The sequence below is a fragment of the Parasteatoda tepidariorum genome, chromosome 4, assembly GCF_043381705.1.
Source record: "Parasteatoda tepidariorum isolate YZ-2023 chromosome 4, CAS_Ptep_4.0, whole genome shotgun sequence".
Taxonomy (NCBI): domain Eukaryota; kingdom Metazoa; phylum Arthropoda; class Arachnida; order Araneae; family Theridiidae; genus Parasteatoda; species Parasteatoda tepidariorum.
Window position 1 is genome coordinate 101,043,650 of NC_092207.1, and position 16,878 is coordinate 101,060,527.

General features: G+C 31.3%; 2 protein-coding genes across 3 annotated transcripts in view; one reads left to right on the forward strand and one right to left on the reverse strand.

Moving 5' to 3' along the window:
* LOC107438844 (tubulointerstitial nephritis antigen-like) overlaps positions 1-16,878 on the reverse strand; it is a 58,039-nt gene that overhangs the window by 9,845 nt on the left and 31,316 nt on the right. For both annotated transcript variants that reach the window (XM_016051229.4, XM_016051228.4), the window contains exons 2-6: positions 12,590-12,653; positions 8,369-8,473; positions 6,205-6,295; positions 2,945-3,086; positions 466-616 (exon numbers count right to left, since the gene is read on the reverse strand). In XM_016051229.4, coding sequence (XP_015906715.1) covers positions 466-616; positions 2,945-3,086; positions 6,205-6,295; positions 8,369-8,473; positions 12,590-12,653 — 553 coding nt within the window. The remainder of the gene's footprint in view (positions 1-465; positions 617-2,944; positions 3,087-6,204; positions 6,296-8,368; positions 8,474-12,589; positions 12,654-16,878) is intronic.
* LOC107438845 (histone-lysine N-methyltransferase SMYD3) overlaps positions 16,058-16,878 on the forward strand; it is an 83,448-nt gene continuing 82,627 nt past the window's right edge. Inside the window, exon 1 of the mRNA XM_043046438.2 lies at positions 16,058-16,247. The gene's annotated coding sequence lies outside the window, so the exon portion shown is untranslated. The remainder of the gene's footprint in view (positions 16,248-16,878) is intronic.

The following is a 16,878-nucleotide window of genomic DNA, read 5'->3' on the forward strand; positions in this document are numbered from 1 at the left end:
ATTACTGTAATCAAAATTGTAATCATGATTACAGCTGTAATCAAAATTTTTTGAAAATTGTAATCATGATTACAAGTAATTGATTACTGTAATCGACTATGTAATCATGATTACAGCTGTAATCAAACTTTGTAATCACGATTACAAGTAATTGATTACTGTAATCAATATTGTAATCATGATTACAGCTGTAATCAAAATATTTGAAAATTGTAATCATGATTACAAGTAATTGATTACTGTAATCAAAAAATGTAATCGATTACATTTTTGTCCAACTCTGCTATTTTGTATTCATAATGTAAGGCGCAAAGTAATACACAGTAAAGATTATTGTGTTCAGTTCAAACACCCTTTATGAATCGATGGTACTGACAGAATTGCTTCCAAATTTTCAAAATTTAAAGAGTGTTAGCAAATTTGTTTATGAACTAACATATATGAAATAGGACATTTAATACATACCCTTTCTTTCTCAGAAAATACCAAGCTTTATCTAGGTGACCTCCACTACAGGCCCTCTGCCCTCGTTTTTGACACGATATTAAGTGCTGGGGCGATAACTCCTTCCTCTCCATTCCTAGGGACTCAATTGCAAGGCGGTCGGAGGCCAAAGCTGCAATAAGTTGAAATGAATGACAAGAAGTTTCGATTTTATATATTTTTTTATAGAAATATTTGAATTTGTCTATTATAATATTATTAAGTATACTAAATGAATGCAATATGTTGCCTATTAAAAATACATTTATGATTGCGCAATTTAAAATATCACTTTTTAACACATTATTTTTAATGTGTCTCAGTTATTTTCACTTTGCCGAAAAAAGGTTTCGAGCAGCAACTAAAAGGGCATAAACTTTCAGTTCTAAAGTATTAGATAGACTACGACACTATTTTCACGAAAAATATAAACCATTTTCAAAATATTAACAGATGTAGTATAAAGAACTTTTTTAGTAGCTCATTAGAACTTTTGATCAAATGATCGGATTTTCATGTGCTAATACTCAATCTTAATGGTTTGGATATGCTAATTTAGTAAGTGCAGACTATATTTTAAGTTACGAAATCAGTCGTTAAGGCGTAATTTTTATTAATGTCCTTTTTTAGACGGATTTGAATTCGTGACCCTTAAAATATGGGAGTGGTAGCCGTAATCTGGGAAGAAGGGTCCCAATAGTTTGGTCAGGAGAGATGTTGAAAGTTCGAACCCCTTAATGTTAATTTTACTTTAAGCAAATTGAAAAATTTTGTCACTCAGTTAAAAAATTCGTTAATTTATAGTAACGTTAATTTGAAGAAAAAATAATAATTTTTAATGATTATTTATATATTTAACAAAAGTGTAAAAAATTTTGAATAAGGTCATTTTATATCATTATAAAGAAGGTAATTTTAAAAGACAAATTTGAATGTTGTTGTTGTTAATTTACGTCGCACTAGAGCTGCACAATGGGCTATTGGCGACGGTCTGGGAAACATCCCGGAGGATGATCCGAAGACATACCATCCAATTTTGATCCTCTGCGGAGGGGATGGCACCCCCGCTTCGGTAGCCCGACGACCTGCGCGCGAAGTCGAGCACTTTACGGTAGCACAGTTTAACGAGGAGTAATACCGCACACCCTCGGTCCCTACGCAGACTGATCCAAGTGGTCACCCACCCGCACACTGACCGCAGCCTGTGATGCTTGACTTCGGTGATCTGCTGGGAACCGTGTCTTAACGATCAGTCCACTGCAGGACAAATTTGAATGTAATTGGCAGAATAGTACCTAAGAAATCGAGTTTTAAAGAAGTGGTATTTTTAAATAGTTGTATATTATTGCTTTGACGGCGATATTTTCTCTTTCTACTTTAAATCGCAGTGAAAAGTTGGCTAGACTCAATTTTCCTCCATTGATCCTCCTTGTGTGCAATTGGATAATACTCTATATTGACCTCCAGTGAGATGACAAGATAATTTAAGTAGTAGCAAAATTTTTATTATTTAGAGCTAAGTGCCCGTTATCAAGAATTCGAGAAATCATCAACAGCTGCTTGAACATAAATTCACTTTCGACAAAGTTATTTCCACCCCAATCACATCAGCTCATCTTGATGCCCAGGAATCTTGTTTTATTCACATATGAATGCTGATTCCCTTGTTAACGATCCTCACCAGCTATCCAAAGCACCTGAAACTTTACCCTCACTGTGGTTTTTCATCTTTCTTTTTTTTTTCCTTTCTCGGCTACTGTAGTTTTTTTAGCTTTGTTTCTCACCTTTATTTTTTCATTGACACCTTAACAAATCACTTTTGTTTCTTATCATTCCCGCCTGGCAAGTCTTGGAAATGGGAGCCTACTTTTGAAGCTTTTGATACATGTCGACTGTTATTTGCTATTTATATATTTTGGAAGGAAATAAAGATTTTAATCAGGTAATTATGAAACATGTTTCTGGTTCTACTATATTTATTATATAACATTCCTGATCACTCCAGTAATCCTTCCATTCAAATACATACGAAATGAAATATATTTAAACGTAGGTCACAAAGTCAGAGAACTTTTCATTTGAACTGTTTACGACCACTTGAATATTTTAGGCAGAAACCCGTTGTTTTTGTATATAAAACTATTCCTTTCATAATTTGCTTTTTAACTAAAATAGTTATGAACGTAGGATAGGGAAAAATGGCCTATGCCTCAAAACAACCTCATAAGAGAGCCATTTGTGTTCAGTTACTCATACCTTAATAACTACTAAAATACCTTAATAATTTGGTCCGACATTTTAGTGAACAACTTTTACGCATTAGCGAGTCATTTGTGTTCCATAGCAATTTCTGATTATTCTACCAGCAATCGTTTTTTGCTTTCAGTGAATTTGAGTTCAAATGGTTTTAGTCATTCACATAATGTGCATAAAAATGAATGAATGTGATGTAAGGCTTTACCTGTTGTTGAGAATGCCCAAGAGGATGCGCAGTCTCCTTGATCACGAATGGGTGTGATCATGTTTCTCCACTTCTGTCGTGAATCAAAAGCAGGCGGTAACGGTCCATTCGGTATTTGATGTATTTCTGTCATATCCATTACCTGTTAAATAATAGGAATAGGGGCAACTTAAATCCCTTCAATACTAACATTTTTGTTATCTTTCATTCATTTGTTTTTGAAATGAAGTGAATTACACAACTTATGAGGAATTTTGAGTTATTAAAAAGGTGTTTCCAGAGGTAGTTTATTTACGAAAATTAATAACTAAGTTCAAAAGACAAATAGAACTTTATTTTTAAGAAGTATGTCGCCACTAAAAATATTAAAACATATAAAATATGAATGCATTATAACCTTGCAACTGTTGAAATTCGATAGTAGCAGAGATGCCAATTTGCTCCGCTTTTTAAAAAGATTTTTTCTAGTGGTAACAAAATTTAAGTTATTTTTAGTTTAGTAATATTTCCACCACTACATGTCAAAAATTCGAAGTATCATATGAAATGCAACTTTATAGCAGTTTTCTCGTAGTGACTCATCTTATAAAGAGTGGGCCTAATTATCCTACAAGTTTTTACTATTTCATTCGCTACCAATTTATTAAAACTTATGCGGAAAGCGGAGCATCCGTGTAGTAGTTGGAGTGTCCGGATTATCCACTCTTCTGAAATTTTGACATCAAATTGTTCCTAAGTATTGTTTCAAGATAATTACTTCACGCGTTTCCGAAACTTACATTAGATAACAGCACGATACACAAAAACATCTTATTCCTTTCATAGAAAAAGCTGCTTTTTTCACCAAAGAAAAAAAAAACGATCTTGTTCCCCTGAATAATTTGAAAATACGGCTTATTATAGTGTTCCGAACCCTTCAAATTGACTACCATAATATGTTTTGCACATCTACAAAACGAACCAAAGGAGCTAAATGAAAATCGAAACACAAATATATTGAATACGATATAAACCTTATTCATCTTGTGTTAGTGAAAAAGGAAAAAAAAAAGAGAAATAAATTTTAGATGCTTGCAAAAACTTATGTTTACTGTCGATGATCCAAAAATAAAGAATGGTCTTGTTAACTTTCGTGTGAACAGCGCGCAGGAGGAGGAAAAAAACCCTGAATAATTTTCGATCCCTAATCATCGGATTTTCACGTTCTAGATCTCGATCTTAATCTGTTTAATACATGTGCACTGTAGGTCATGCATTAATAGGTTGAATGCATTTGGATACCCTTTGCAAGTTTTTCTAACCTACTATTGCCACGTATAGAATTACTGCACCTTTAAACATGCAATGAAATTTTTAATTCTTAGCCTATTAGTACCCAAATAGAAAATTGGTTTATATATGAAAAACACTTGGTGAAAAAAGTTAGTACAGTGCGCAAAAAAGAAGAAAAAACGGACCACCTGGAATAACTTTTGATCTAATGATCAGATCTTCACGTTCTAGATTTTATTCTTAATGGTTCGGCGGGGTGACCTCAAATATGCTCACTAATTAGTGCTGACGATATTTTACGCTATAATATCAGACATAGAAACGCACTTTCTCGGACTAAACATGCCATTTTTTCAACGGATTGGGATTTCTGACCCCCCAATATGTAGGGAGCAGCCGCAATCTGAGAAATAGGGTTCCGATAGTTTGATGAGGTGAGCAATCTAAAGTTTAGATCCCTTAATGTTAATTTTACTTTATGCGTATTTCGTTACATCTCAAGAAGCGAATTGAAAACTTTTTACACACTTTTTATACAATTTTTTTTTCCAAAGATAGTTCCATGCAAAAAATAATTTTTAGTAAATATTTATTATTATTCTATTTAAGAATGGTAGAAAATATTTTGTATTGTAAGGTATAAAATTTTTTATATCATTTTGAAGAATGGACTGTTATATTGCAAAATTTGAGTAAAATCGATCAAATAGATCCTGAGAAATCGAATTTTAAGTATCTGACTTTTTTAAAATTTAATTTCTCAGAAACTATTCGACCCATTTTGTTGATAATATTGTCCAGTAAGGATCATGTACAATGCGGTATAACAAAGGGGCACTTGAATAACTCTTGATTTCGTGATCGGATCTTCACCTACTTGGACTAAATCTCTTAAGGGGGTGACCTTAAAAATGTTGGAAATCGAATTTTAATAAAGTAGCATATTTCTCAGAAGCTATTCAACCGATTTTGTTCAAATTTCAGATTTTGCCTTACAAAATTTCACCATTTAAAATAATGCTAAACATTTGTATAAGTTACGGATCAAAAATGTTTCGTATAAATAAAGTAATAAGTAGTTATTAAAAAAAAAAATTTGTATGGAATTATCTTTGAATAAACGAATTTTGTAATGGTGTGCAAAATTTTTCAGTTCGCTTTAAAAAGTTTAGAGATATGGGGAAATACGTAAAAAGTAAAATTAACATAAAGGGGTCCAACTCTTGAGAGCGGTCCAAATGGTCGGACCGCAATCTCGACCAAACTATTAAAACGATATTTCCCAGAATGCGGCTACCATTTTGAGGGTAAAAAATCCTAACCTGAAAAAAAAGGCATGAAAATTACTATGAGATTCCTACTATTTGAATATCCCATCATTAGATCAAAAATTAGTCAGGATATTTCGTTTTTTTTTTTTTTTTGTGGGGGGCGGGCACAGCTTGACTTAATTTTTAAATTTTGAATGTATGGCTTAGTTTAACATTGCATATTTTTTAATTAATTAAATATTATGCTAAAACAAGGAAATTAATCACGCTTTCTTATTTCGCTCTAAAATTGATCTTAAAAAAAGTTACTTATTCCCATTTCTTTTTTCCTTAACACTTGCAGATAGCATGCTGAGTTCATTTAGTTCTTAAAAGAAAATTAAGTGGTAGTGAAACAGTTTCACTTTTAAAAAATGTACGCCTAAATATACAATTCATTCTTCATTACATATTTATGCTATGAAATATTTTTTTTCAGTTCAACTTACAGGGTGAACAAAGATTGAAATGATAGTTATATATATAAAACAAGATTTTATTTATCTTCACGATGCTACCGGATTTTAATTTAGTAAAATATTTTGTCATTATTTGCTATGGAGGCAGTTTCGATTTGCATTTGTATAATATGCAACAATAAAATTTATTTTAACATTAAAATGTTTTTAATTATTTGTGAAATAAATTAAATTACGAAATGTTTATGAATAAACAAACCGTTCTGGATGGCTTGAATGTACCTAATCGATGCTTCATTCCTTCTTCCAATGTTTTGCCGTAAAAGAAACTGTAATTACTCGCTCGCCATCTGAAACAAGAAACTTTTTACAAATAATATCAATCAGAAGACTTATTCCCAACATTTATTCCAAAAGATAATATTAATTACATCCTGTAAGAATTAAAATGAATGCAAAAATCATACTTTTTTACCACTTTTTATATTTTCGTACTGATTATCACTGTCATATAAAAATCACCTAGAAATACATTATGAGAGAAATATCAAGAAAAGATCTACTCTATAAATTAAGTGGTTGCTAAACAATAACCCATTTGTGCTCAACTCATACTAAAAGCATCAATACGGAGGAAAATATTATTATGATAGTATTACTTGTTTTGGGGAAAGCTAAAACATCAATGACAAACAATAGTTTTTTTAAACAGTTATTTATCATATATAGCACTTTTTTTTTAATGCGAGAAAAGTAAATAGTTTGTCATTAACCTTTTACATTCCTCGGATGCCTCAGGGGATGTATAAAGTGGTGAAATAGCAAAAATCAATGAAGCGATCTCAAATTTTTACTAGCTTATTTGTTTCAATTTACTATTGAAAGTGACTGCGAAGAATTGCTTTATTCAAATGACATACATTGTGTGCTCAATTTAGGCTTATAAACCTTTGTCAAGGTAGAAGGACAGATAGAACAGTTCAGGGTTCCGTCGGAATTCTAGCCCACGCTTCGCACAGTGCTCGAAACATTCCAATATTTCTATTAGAATGCTCTCTTAATAAAAGTGGCATTGAAAATCCAAAAGAGTTTTATCTTCCAACGCTCATTTTGATCGATCCGAATTTTACATGGGTAAGTTCACCTTTGTATATGTTAAATAAATTAAACAGCATTTTAAAGTACTCGAAGTGTAAAAGGTTCAAAACAAGAAACGATTCTTTAATTCCACGCGAAACCCAGCCATGGAGGAAATATTTTTGTGCCCAGTTCTTCCTCTTATGTTTAGCCCTGTTTCATGTCTAGCGTCCTTTTAGAAGAACAGTTTCTTTTGCCTAAAGTGGTAACACAAGTGTTTCATTATCAAAATTTATTTTGTAGAAACACTATAGTTTTTTGCATACCCTTATAATAAAAAATATTTATTAGGATCTGAAGCCATGGCACGGAGCTTTTTAAAAACTGTTACAAGAAGAAATATCCACTTAGTGCAAACAGTGTACAGTGCGCCACAGAAAGAAGAAAAAAAACTGAATGACTTTTTATCTTCACGTTTTAGGACTCAATCTTAATGGTTTGAACCTCAAATGTGCTAATGAATTGGTACAGACGATATTATAAACAATGCTACTTTTCTGCCCAAAGAGAATGAACGAAACGGTAAGACTATAAGTACCTTTTTTATATCTGTCATAAGATGCATTAAATTTTAAATAAGGAATTGTTATAAAATAATTTATTTAAATGACTGTGTAACTATTACATTCCGTATATTATATAGAAATTTACAGTTAGTAATTGAAATGCTTTTAGGAAATGGGGGATGAAAAAATTTTATTCAGTTAAAAAAGAAAAAAAAGTTTTACATTTCCAATGAAGTGTTTAACAGTCTCTCTACAAGTTTCTACTCTTAAAATGAGACATCGCATCAAAACTAAAAAAAGTGTAAGCTAATTTATCTTTGATGATAAAATGTTTTAGTAACACACCAGTTTTTGTACTAAACATAATCACTTAAATTATTGCCGTTTTGATTTGCTGTTTCATCCGAAAGTCGACCTAAATATTATGAAAAGGGCAAATGTAAGCTCTACTACCATTTTATTTCTAAAAGGACGCTGCAGCCAATGAATATTTAAAAGCATATCCATACATTCTTTTCAGAGAGATGCCAACTTGCTCCCTTGTGCAGAAAGCGGAGTAGTTGGCGTCTCTGTATTTCATATTTTCTCAAAACTTAATAAATAAATGTTACTTTTTTGTAAAAAAAAATTTTACAATCATAAATAAAGAAAAATCTTTTGTTGGAAATGACTGCATCTACTATAGCATTAAGAGGGCCATGCTCCTTGTCATTATACAGAAGCCTAGATTACATTATAAAATGATTACCGAAATAATTGGGATAAGCATTGCATAATTACCCTTGTCTAGCGTCGTTGATGGCTGTTATCAATTCCGGCCTCACAAGACAAACATTCTGTTCACAAACAAAATCGAATTCCGCCGCTTCTTTCTGTTGACATGTGCTGCAAAATATTTCAAATGATTTATTTATGCACTAACATTTATTTTAGTAATGAAAAAATGTTTTATGTTGAGTCTGCTATTCCTATCCAACCCGTGTTAAAATAACCATATTTGAGGACATATTTCGAATGAAATGATTTTCATAAACTCTCTCGACCCTTTATACTTCTATAAGTTGCCAAGAAAACAAAAACTTTTTCAGAAAATTTTCTTTACTATTAAGTTACGTATTGAAATTTCACTGAAGAGGTTAAATAGCATTAAAGGTAATTTAAACTCTTTTGTGAGAGTTGACCACAGAGAAAAATTATGTTTTTAAGCATAATAAAATAAAATTCAAAATGTTTGTAATCAATTTTAAATTGCTCGAAAAATGTTGTATAATTTTACGGAATATTTTTAAAGTTATAACCAAAAACACATAAGACAAAAAAAATTAGGGTTTTTTTTAATAAAAATGCTTAGATATCCATAAATATTTGATCTAATGTAATAATTTACCATAAATATTTCATTTCAATGTTTTATGCTGGCATTGCAAAAAAAAACCAAAATAATCGATTTAAGTTATAAGCTTATTTCGTGGCCTAGGGTGTTCAAAAATAGTTGTTTTCTTTCGTATTTTATTGTCGGTCCCTAATACCCCTGAAAGCTTGCTTTAAGCTTTGTTGGAAAATATGAAAAATAACATGACTTATAAAATAGTCCTCTTGAGAAATTCAAACAATTATAAGAACTAAAAGTGTCTCTTCCATTATTGTATATGTGTCACTGTATGAAGGACTATTTATTACTCTATTAAGTGATCCTTTTTTTTTATGATTAAGATTATTAAATGCTTTTTAATATTAGTTTTTCCTCTCCGTTTTAAAAAATTCGAAACTGAAAAGGTTTTTTTATATATAAATGTTTTTGTCAACTGTCAATGAGTTGCAGCTCTAAGAAAGGTTGTTTCGATATTTTTGTTCGGTCCCTGTAGGTCCCATAAGTTTCCACTTTTCTTTGATTAAGCACCAGCCTATTGTATAATTGTACAGTAGTTAACATTTATTGTTTCTCTCCGTGGGAAAGATTTCATTTTAAAACTTGCAAAAGTTCAAATGAAAACTTTGTCTGCCATGGAGTGATTATTTTTTTAAATTGTTGTTGGCGCAGTTGAATAGTCATACCCATAAATTAATTAAGTGAGTCGTGTTAAGATAACTAGAACACCCACTCTTTTGTAGTTAATGAATGGAGGGTAGAAAGGGTTACTCGGAGAACACAACTCGACAAGACCTTTTTGAACACACATTTGGATATATTGCAAGAAATAAATTTAGAGAGAAACCAGAATAAAAGTGCTCAAAATATTTATATGCTCTGAGCAATACCAAAATAAAACAATTTTTAGCTGATACCTATAGGAACTTATTATGTGTACCAGTCCGGATGTTAGCTTCAAAGGACCTGCAGTTTCAGAGGGGTTGCTCCCCAGATGACTCTTTTCGATCAAGGTTGAAAGCTCATATAGATTAAGACAAAAAAAAAACTATGAACTGGACCAAACATTATTTCATTTTAACTTGTTTTCGGTATGTTTAAAAGTTTTTGTTTCTCCTTCAAAGAATGAATGAAATGGTTTTACTACTAGATTTTCTTTTCCGTCTTACTTTTTAAAATTATATTTTTTATTTATTTATTTATTATTATTATTATTTTTTTTTTTTTTGAAGTTTTCATAAGTCCAGCCATTTAATGTTAACTCCTGAATTAAAAGGTTCACTGACTAACAAAAAGAGTTATTCTTCGTATTGGACCCAATTAAAAGTAAATGGATACAATTAAATAATATTACCTTCCATTGTTTTAAAAAAGGACATGATAAGCTCTTATTTTAAAGGTTACTACATGCATTTAACATTTTTCATTAACACGCTCGTGTTCAATATTAAGAGAATTTTCAGATTGTGTCAACTATTTCCAAATCAACTAAGCGGGTGTTAATGAAATAAAACGTAAACATAGGTTAATATAACAGTAACAAACTAACAATTAAATAATTATAATGCACTTGCATGTTCATGCGTAACATTCATTGCAATCAGAAATTATGAAATAGCGGTTACTGATACCAGCAATGAAAGAGAGATGCATGCTATGACCCCGTTTTATATAGGTTTCACAAATTGATTTCATGTGGTCAAAGAGTTTAAAAACTGATGCAGCTATGTTTCCTAGCCATTTAATTTTCAGAGGGGGATGGCGATTTAATATTGCTCTCTCTCTCTCACAGCTATAGTCTATAGCAGGGATGGCGAACCAATGGCACGCGTACCATTTATGGCACGAGACACAATATTTTGGGCACGCCACCGATCACAATTGTTATTACACTATGAATTGTTATTACACAAATGTTATTACATTATGATAAATTAAAATTCGCAAAAAAAATAATAATAAGCAATTATTAATAAAGAAATTAATGCTAAAAAAACAATTAATAACCATAAAAAGCAAGCTAACAATAAATAACTAGCAAAAAAATTAACAGTTCTGCTTAAACTAACATCTTACAACCTAATATAAGTTATTTGTCATCGAATCTGCAGCAACAGAAGTCACACTGATGTTACTTTTAGTTGTTTTAAGACATGGCAAAATGTTTTTTTTTTTCAATGTAAATAACGAGTTTTTTGAGTTGATAGTATTTAGTATTATTATTTTCCCAATAATCACGAAGTCAAAATTATTTAACGGCACGTCTATGACCTCATTAAGAAATTTTTTAGAAAAAATGGCACGTTGGTGTATAAAGGTTCGCCACCCCTGGTCTATAGGGTTGAGGTCTGGAAGCCTGGCTAACTAATCCATCCAGTGAATACTTTCATTTTCCTAAAAAGTAGTGACCATCAGGCGGCGTAAGGAGGCCACGCGTTGTCATCCATTGTGACGAGATTAGGGTAAACTGAGCCACTTAGAAGCAAACATTAAGACTTCACACCTATGCTCAAACCAGGCAAAGTGTCTTTCTAAAAAGCATGGATTGCTGTGGAGCCATTCAATAAGAAGCCTGTAAAGACCACCCATTTGCCTCTATTTTTCGGTTCTTGGAAGGTTTTTGTTTCCCTCCATCCAAAATTATAAACCTTATCTGCAGGGAATTACCTGCAGGGAATTACTCGAAAAATCAATCCTGTATAACAATCGAGGCTTGATGGTGTAGGCAGGGTTCTAGTTGAATAACTGCAGGCTTCTAGCCGACTAGCTTTGGGAAAGACGATTTGGTTTGAGACATAAGGGTAATGCCTTGAAGATATATGTTCACTTCTCTAAGCTACAGTTGGACCTGATTCCATTTTAATAGATAGTTAATTTTTATGGACAATCAGATCTCCAGGCCTCAACTTTATGCCACCGTTGAGGGTAATTATAACAAGTAAAACCTTCTGAAAATCAAGTCTGGGTAAGAAGACAATGTTTCTGAATGAGTGAAAATAATTATCATAATAACTTCTTCATTGCCGCATTCTAATTATGAACGATCTCTAAAATTATTATATGAATTGAACTACCACTAGAAGAAAAAAAAACTTCTCAAATGACATCTGTCAAACAAGGTAAAGAAGGAACATTTAAGGAAACTTTTGAGAACATTTAAAAATAAGTTCTTCCTCTATTTGAAATACAGTTTGTTTTAAGCAAAATAATATTTTTTAAGTTCCTTATTTTTGAGAGAATTTTATAATTTTTATTCGCTAAGTTAAGAGCTTTAAAATTTCATTTTGAATATACACCATTAGAATTTTTTATATATATAAATGAGTACATTATCACATTTGAATAAGTTTAATATTAAGGGAAAGCTTTTAACATCCGAACCCGTTACGAAGAACCCGTTTTAACATCAACTGTGCTCTCTTGTTCGATCGCACCCTCGTTGACATCAAAATTGCTTTTTAACGCTTTCTTTTTTATCAGAGCTCATACGTTATCTGCAGACACTTCTGAAGTATAATAGAAGAAAAAATGTACTTTTACTTTCTAGAAAAAAAACGAACAAAACAAAAGGAAAAATATTTCTTCAAATAAGAGTAATAACGGATTTCTGAAATTTTTTTTAACTTACATACCATTTGTTGCAATTGATTTTAATCACGTGACCCACATCATAATATTTCCCTTGATAAAGACACTCTATAAAACAAAACAAAATACATAATTATACAGAAGAAGAAGCTAAGGTGAAATATTGGTCACAATAATAAGTAGCAGACCAAATAAATAGCATTAAGCTTTCGTAATAAATGTAATTGTTCTCTAATATATATGTATAAAAAAATGGATTTTTTATTTATTGAAAAGAAAAAACAATTTCTTAACAATCTTAATAATAGCAATTATGGTTGTATACATTTTTATCAATGTTAGTTTGCAAATATGTGAATACATACAGATTCAACAATTTGAATAATGATAAAAAATTCAACATAAAATTTTAAAAAAAAACATAGATGAGGGGACACTAACCTCCACATCTATTAGCCTGTGACTTTTAGTATAAATTAGAGTTTAAAATGAAAAAAAGAATTTTTAGTTCCTTTCGAAACATCGGCTAATTACAGAATAATTGCGATAATAGAATTCCACGTTAAAGTACATCAAATGAAACGTTTAAAGTTGGCAGGAATACTTTCATGGTTTCTTCAGTTTGCCACCTATTTGTAAACTAAATTAATTTATACGCGTGTCTTTTTTTTTTCTTCTCCTTGTCACAATGATGATCCCATTATACTCCATTAGAGAAACCTCTGCCACGTCCTCCCCGCTCTAAATTTTTTTCAAGTCGTTTTTAAAGATGTCCTATTAGGGTCCCATCTCATTTCCTTATTATGGTAGATTGCTGTTTTCAAAGGAGCATTTTAGAGCTAGGAAAATATGTTTTTGTTGCGTAGGAATGCAAATGAAAGGGTTTCCTACTAAAATCTCAGAGTTTCATTTTTAGAAAAATGAAACAGTCAAACCGGGAAAAATATAAAATATGCATTAAGAGCATCTTATGAAATAATTAGCACACTGTTTGTTTGTTTTTCAGAATGTCAAATTGCAAACAAACTATGGAAAGGTTAGCTGGTGTTAGGGAGAGAGGAAATAATTCTCAAACTGTTTATAAATAAAATTAACTGTAAAATTAATTTATTTTAAAAAAAAATAAGTAAGGACCCATTAAAAAGGAAAATACAATTTTTATCTGTGAGAGGTGAAAAGCATTTATCAATCTGAGTTTTTTTTTTTAATGTCTCCCTGATTTAAACTTAAACACTTTTTTCTTTATTCGACTCGCTAGAACGTTTTCAGTTAAAACAGTATCACGAGTTCACGATATCATTGTATTTGCTTACTTTATTACCACAGCACCCCCACATTTAAAAATAAGAAGGATGAGGAATATGAAAAGAGATTTTTGGTATAAAAGTGTCCAGCACCTTGAGTAATTCTATGAAGGGAGAAAGGCTCAATCCAGGGCCTGACGTAGCCTAATTGGGGCCCGGGGCAAAAATTTCATTGAGGAGGGGCCCTCTGCCGCACTACTTCAGTAATGAAGAATCGAACTTTATGGAGGTATTATAATTTTTCTTCTCATTATAGATAACAAGAAAATTGACTATAACCTAAATCAGCTATAAAGTCCCCCCCCTCCTCCTCCAATGGTCCAACAAAATATTGTTCTATCCATTTTATCGATTTTTTGACAATTCTATGTCCATCATGAGAATGCAGTTATCTGATTGTCAACTTTGTCATCTAGCTGCAAAAAATTCTTATCCTTGCTGACATTAGGGCGGAATTCAGCTAAATTTTCGTAATTACGAGAGCTCAATTAGGCCAACCAGAAGCATGTATTTTTGCAAACATATCGCATTTTGCGATATGTAAAAAGATAGGCTTTTGATTGGCCAAATTTGTCCATCCTCATTGAGAAAAGTTAGCTCAATTCCGCCCTAGAAAGCCACGGATTTACGAAATATAGATTGTGTTCATACGATAGGTTAATGAAGAAGCTAACATAAATCTGACGGATTTTACACTGTGCTGATATTTTGTTTTTAAAAAAAATTTCAATAAAGAAGAACACGTAAAATAAACCTTCTATTCGATTTGGGGGTCTGGGCAACTACCCCGTGTGCCCCTGCCATGGTCAAGCTCTGGCTCAACCAAAAGATACATTTGCAAAGTGAATCTGATGGCCACACGAGGCGATTAGTGGGTTCGTCAAAAACCCTAATAGGGTATTTTTTTCAAAAATATGTACAATATTTGACAATAAGCTTTTGAATTAGTTGGACAGCAAAAGAATCAAGACACAATATAATATTTTTGGTAATAATTACGTACAAATGATCTTTACTGACAACTTATGATTTAACAGAAAATGAAAAACCTATGCATAATTATAATACACAATAACATTAAAACTGAGATTATTACTGAGATTACATAATTTTTAATAGAGAGGAAATAAGTTTTTACCCAAACCTCCCCTTCAGTTTTGATTATGTTTCAAGTAAAAAGGGAGTATGCTATGTAGACCCGCATACCAAAAAGGCTAGGTTTTATTAAACATCATTTGTGAATGGGTGGATCTACCACTATTATGTAATGACGTCTTTAAAAATATATTAACGGCATTCATTAAATAGTTTATAGAACTTGAAAAAAGAATATCTGACGGGGTTTGCAGAGCATGTTACTATTTTTAACGGAAAAGCCAATTGACTCTGTTTTTTTTTAAAAAAAACAAAAATTCAGGAAATAAAATTGAGCTGATAGAAATTAAAGTACTTTTCTTAACAAATCAGATATAAATAAAATAAAACGAAATTATTTAAATGCTTAGCGAAATTTGTTTATAACTTAGATAAAATTTTGGAATTTAAATGTATTTGTATAATTCTGCAAAAAATAGCCAATAGAAAAATACGTAATCGTTAATTTTCATGACTAACTTTAATTTTAAATAAAAACTTTTAAAATTTTCGTTTGTTGCAACATATTTTGCATAAGAACGCGTACCACCGCTAAACTGTTCCCGTACCCCTGGGGGTACGCGTACCACACTTTGGGAAACACTGGCCTAGCAGAAGGTTTTAAGCTAAGCGGGGACTAGCAGTGACGTCATTAACGCAACTGCGCCGTTTAAAAAGGAAGAAAGAAAAAACGAAATTTATGGTAAACATTCCGTCAATAAACAGCAAACTTTCTAATCAAACATTACCTTTTATTTTTAAAAATAACTTGGAAACATTTTTATGTGTCATCAGAAAAGCTATATCTTGAGTATTATCTAGCATTAGGAATGCGTCCCATGTTTGATTATCCTCTCGAATTAGAGCTCACTTTTTACTTTATCAAATCTAAACACGATTTTATTCTACCCTTATCGACAAAAACCTGAATTCGTTAGACTGTTGGCATCATTTGATACAAGATAAAATGTATTCAAAATAGCTGTTCGAAACGCCCACAGTCTCTTACGAAATAGAATTCAGCAAAATTTAACTTCAATAATTTAAAGAGAAGAGGAAAAAAAAGATTTTTTAAAATAAATAGTGTCCCATTGTAAACAAAAAGTAATTATTGATCGTCATTTCGAACGAAGTTTATGATTGTCAGATAACATTGACTCATTCGATTGTTCAGATCGCCCACTTCCTTTCAAAAATATTGTCATTTCACAAATTCCTCATAACAGATGGGTACAAAATTTGCTAAAAAAGAGTAACAGCGGAAGTAAGTGATTGGCAGTATAATTGTTTTTATTTTTATTAGCTTATAGGAAATGTTGATATTCAATGTCTTAATAGAGATAAAGATCTTGAAGAAAATTCTTTAAAGAAAAGTGGATTGAAAAAAGCGATATTGAAATCGACTCTTTAGAGCCCTCTACCCTCGCAAACTTGGAATTAGGATTACATTTTTTATTTTCGTTTCCTCTATGATCTTTTAGAAATTTAGTTTAATTATATTTTCGTTTTTGTTCTTGAACTTATGATGATTGCATTTAATTGGAAACATAATGCTTTTCTAAAAATGTCTTCACATTATTAATTTTACCTAAAAAGCGGGTTACAATTTTTAGAACAACTACGGAAAACCCGAATCAATAAATTTGTTTATTAAGAAAGTTTGGAACTATAATTTAATATCCTGCATTTGTATGCTTTTAGATCTTTTGAAATTTAATTTCATAATTGTTTTAACTGACGAAATCCGAAAAGGATAAAGTAGCATGATTGCCCTGCCCTAACGCAAAGTTTTGAAAAATGGAAACTAAAAAGAAATAACTATAGATATTTTTAATACATTTGGTATTATCACTATAATGCTTTTCTAATATATATATATATATATATATAGTCCC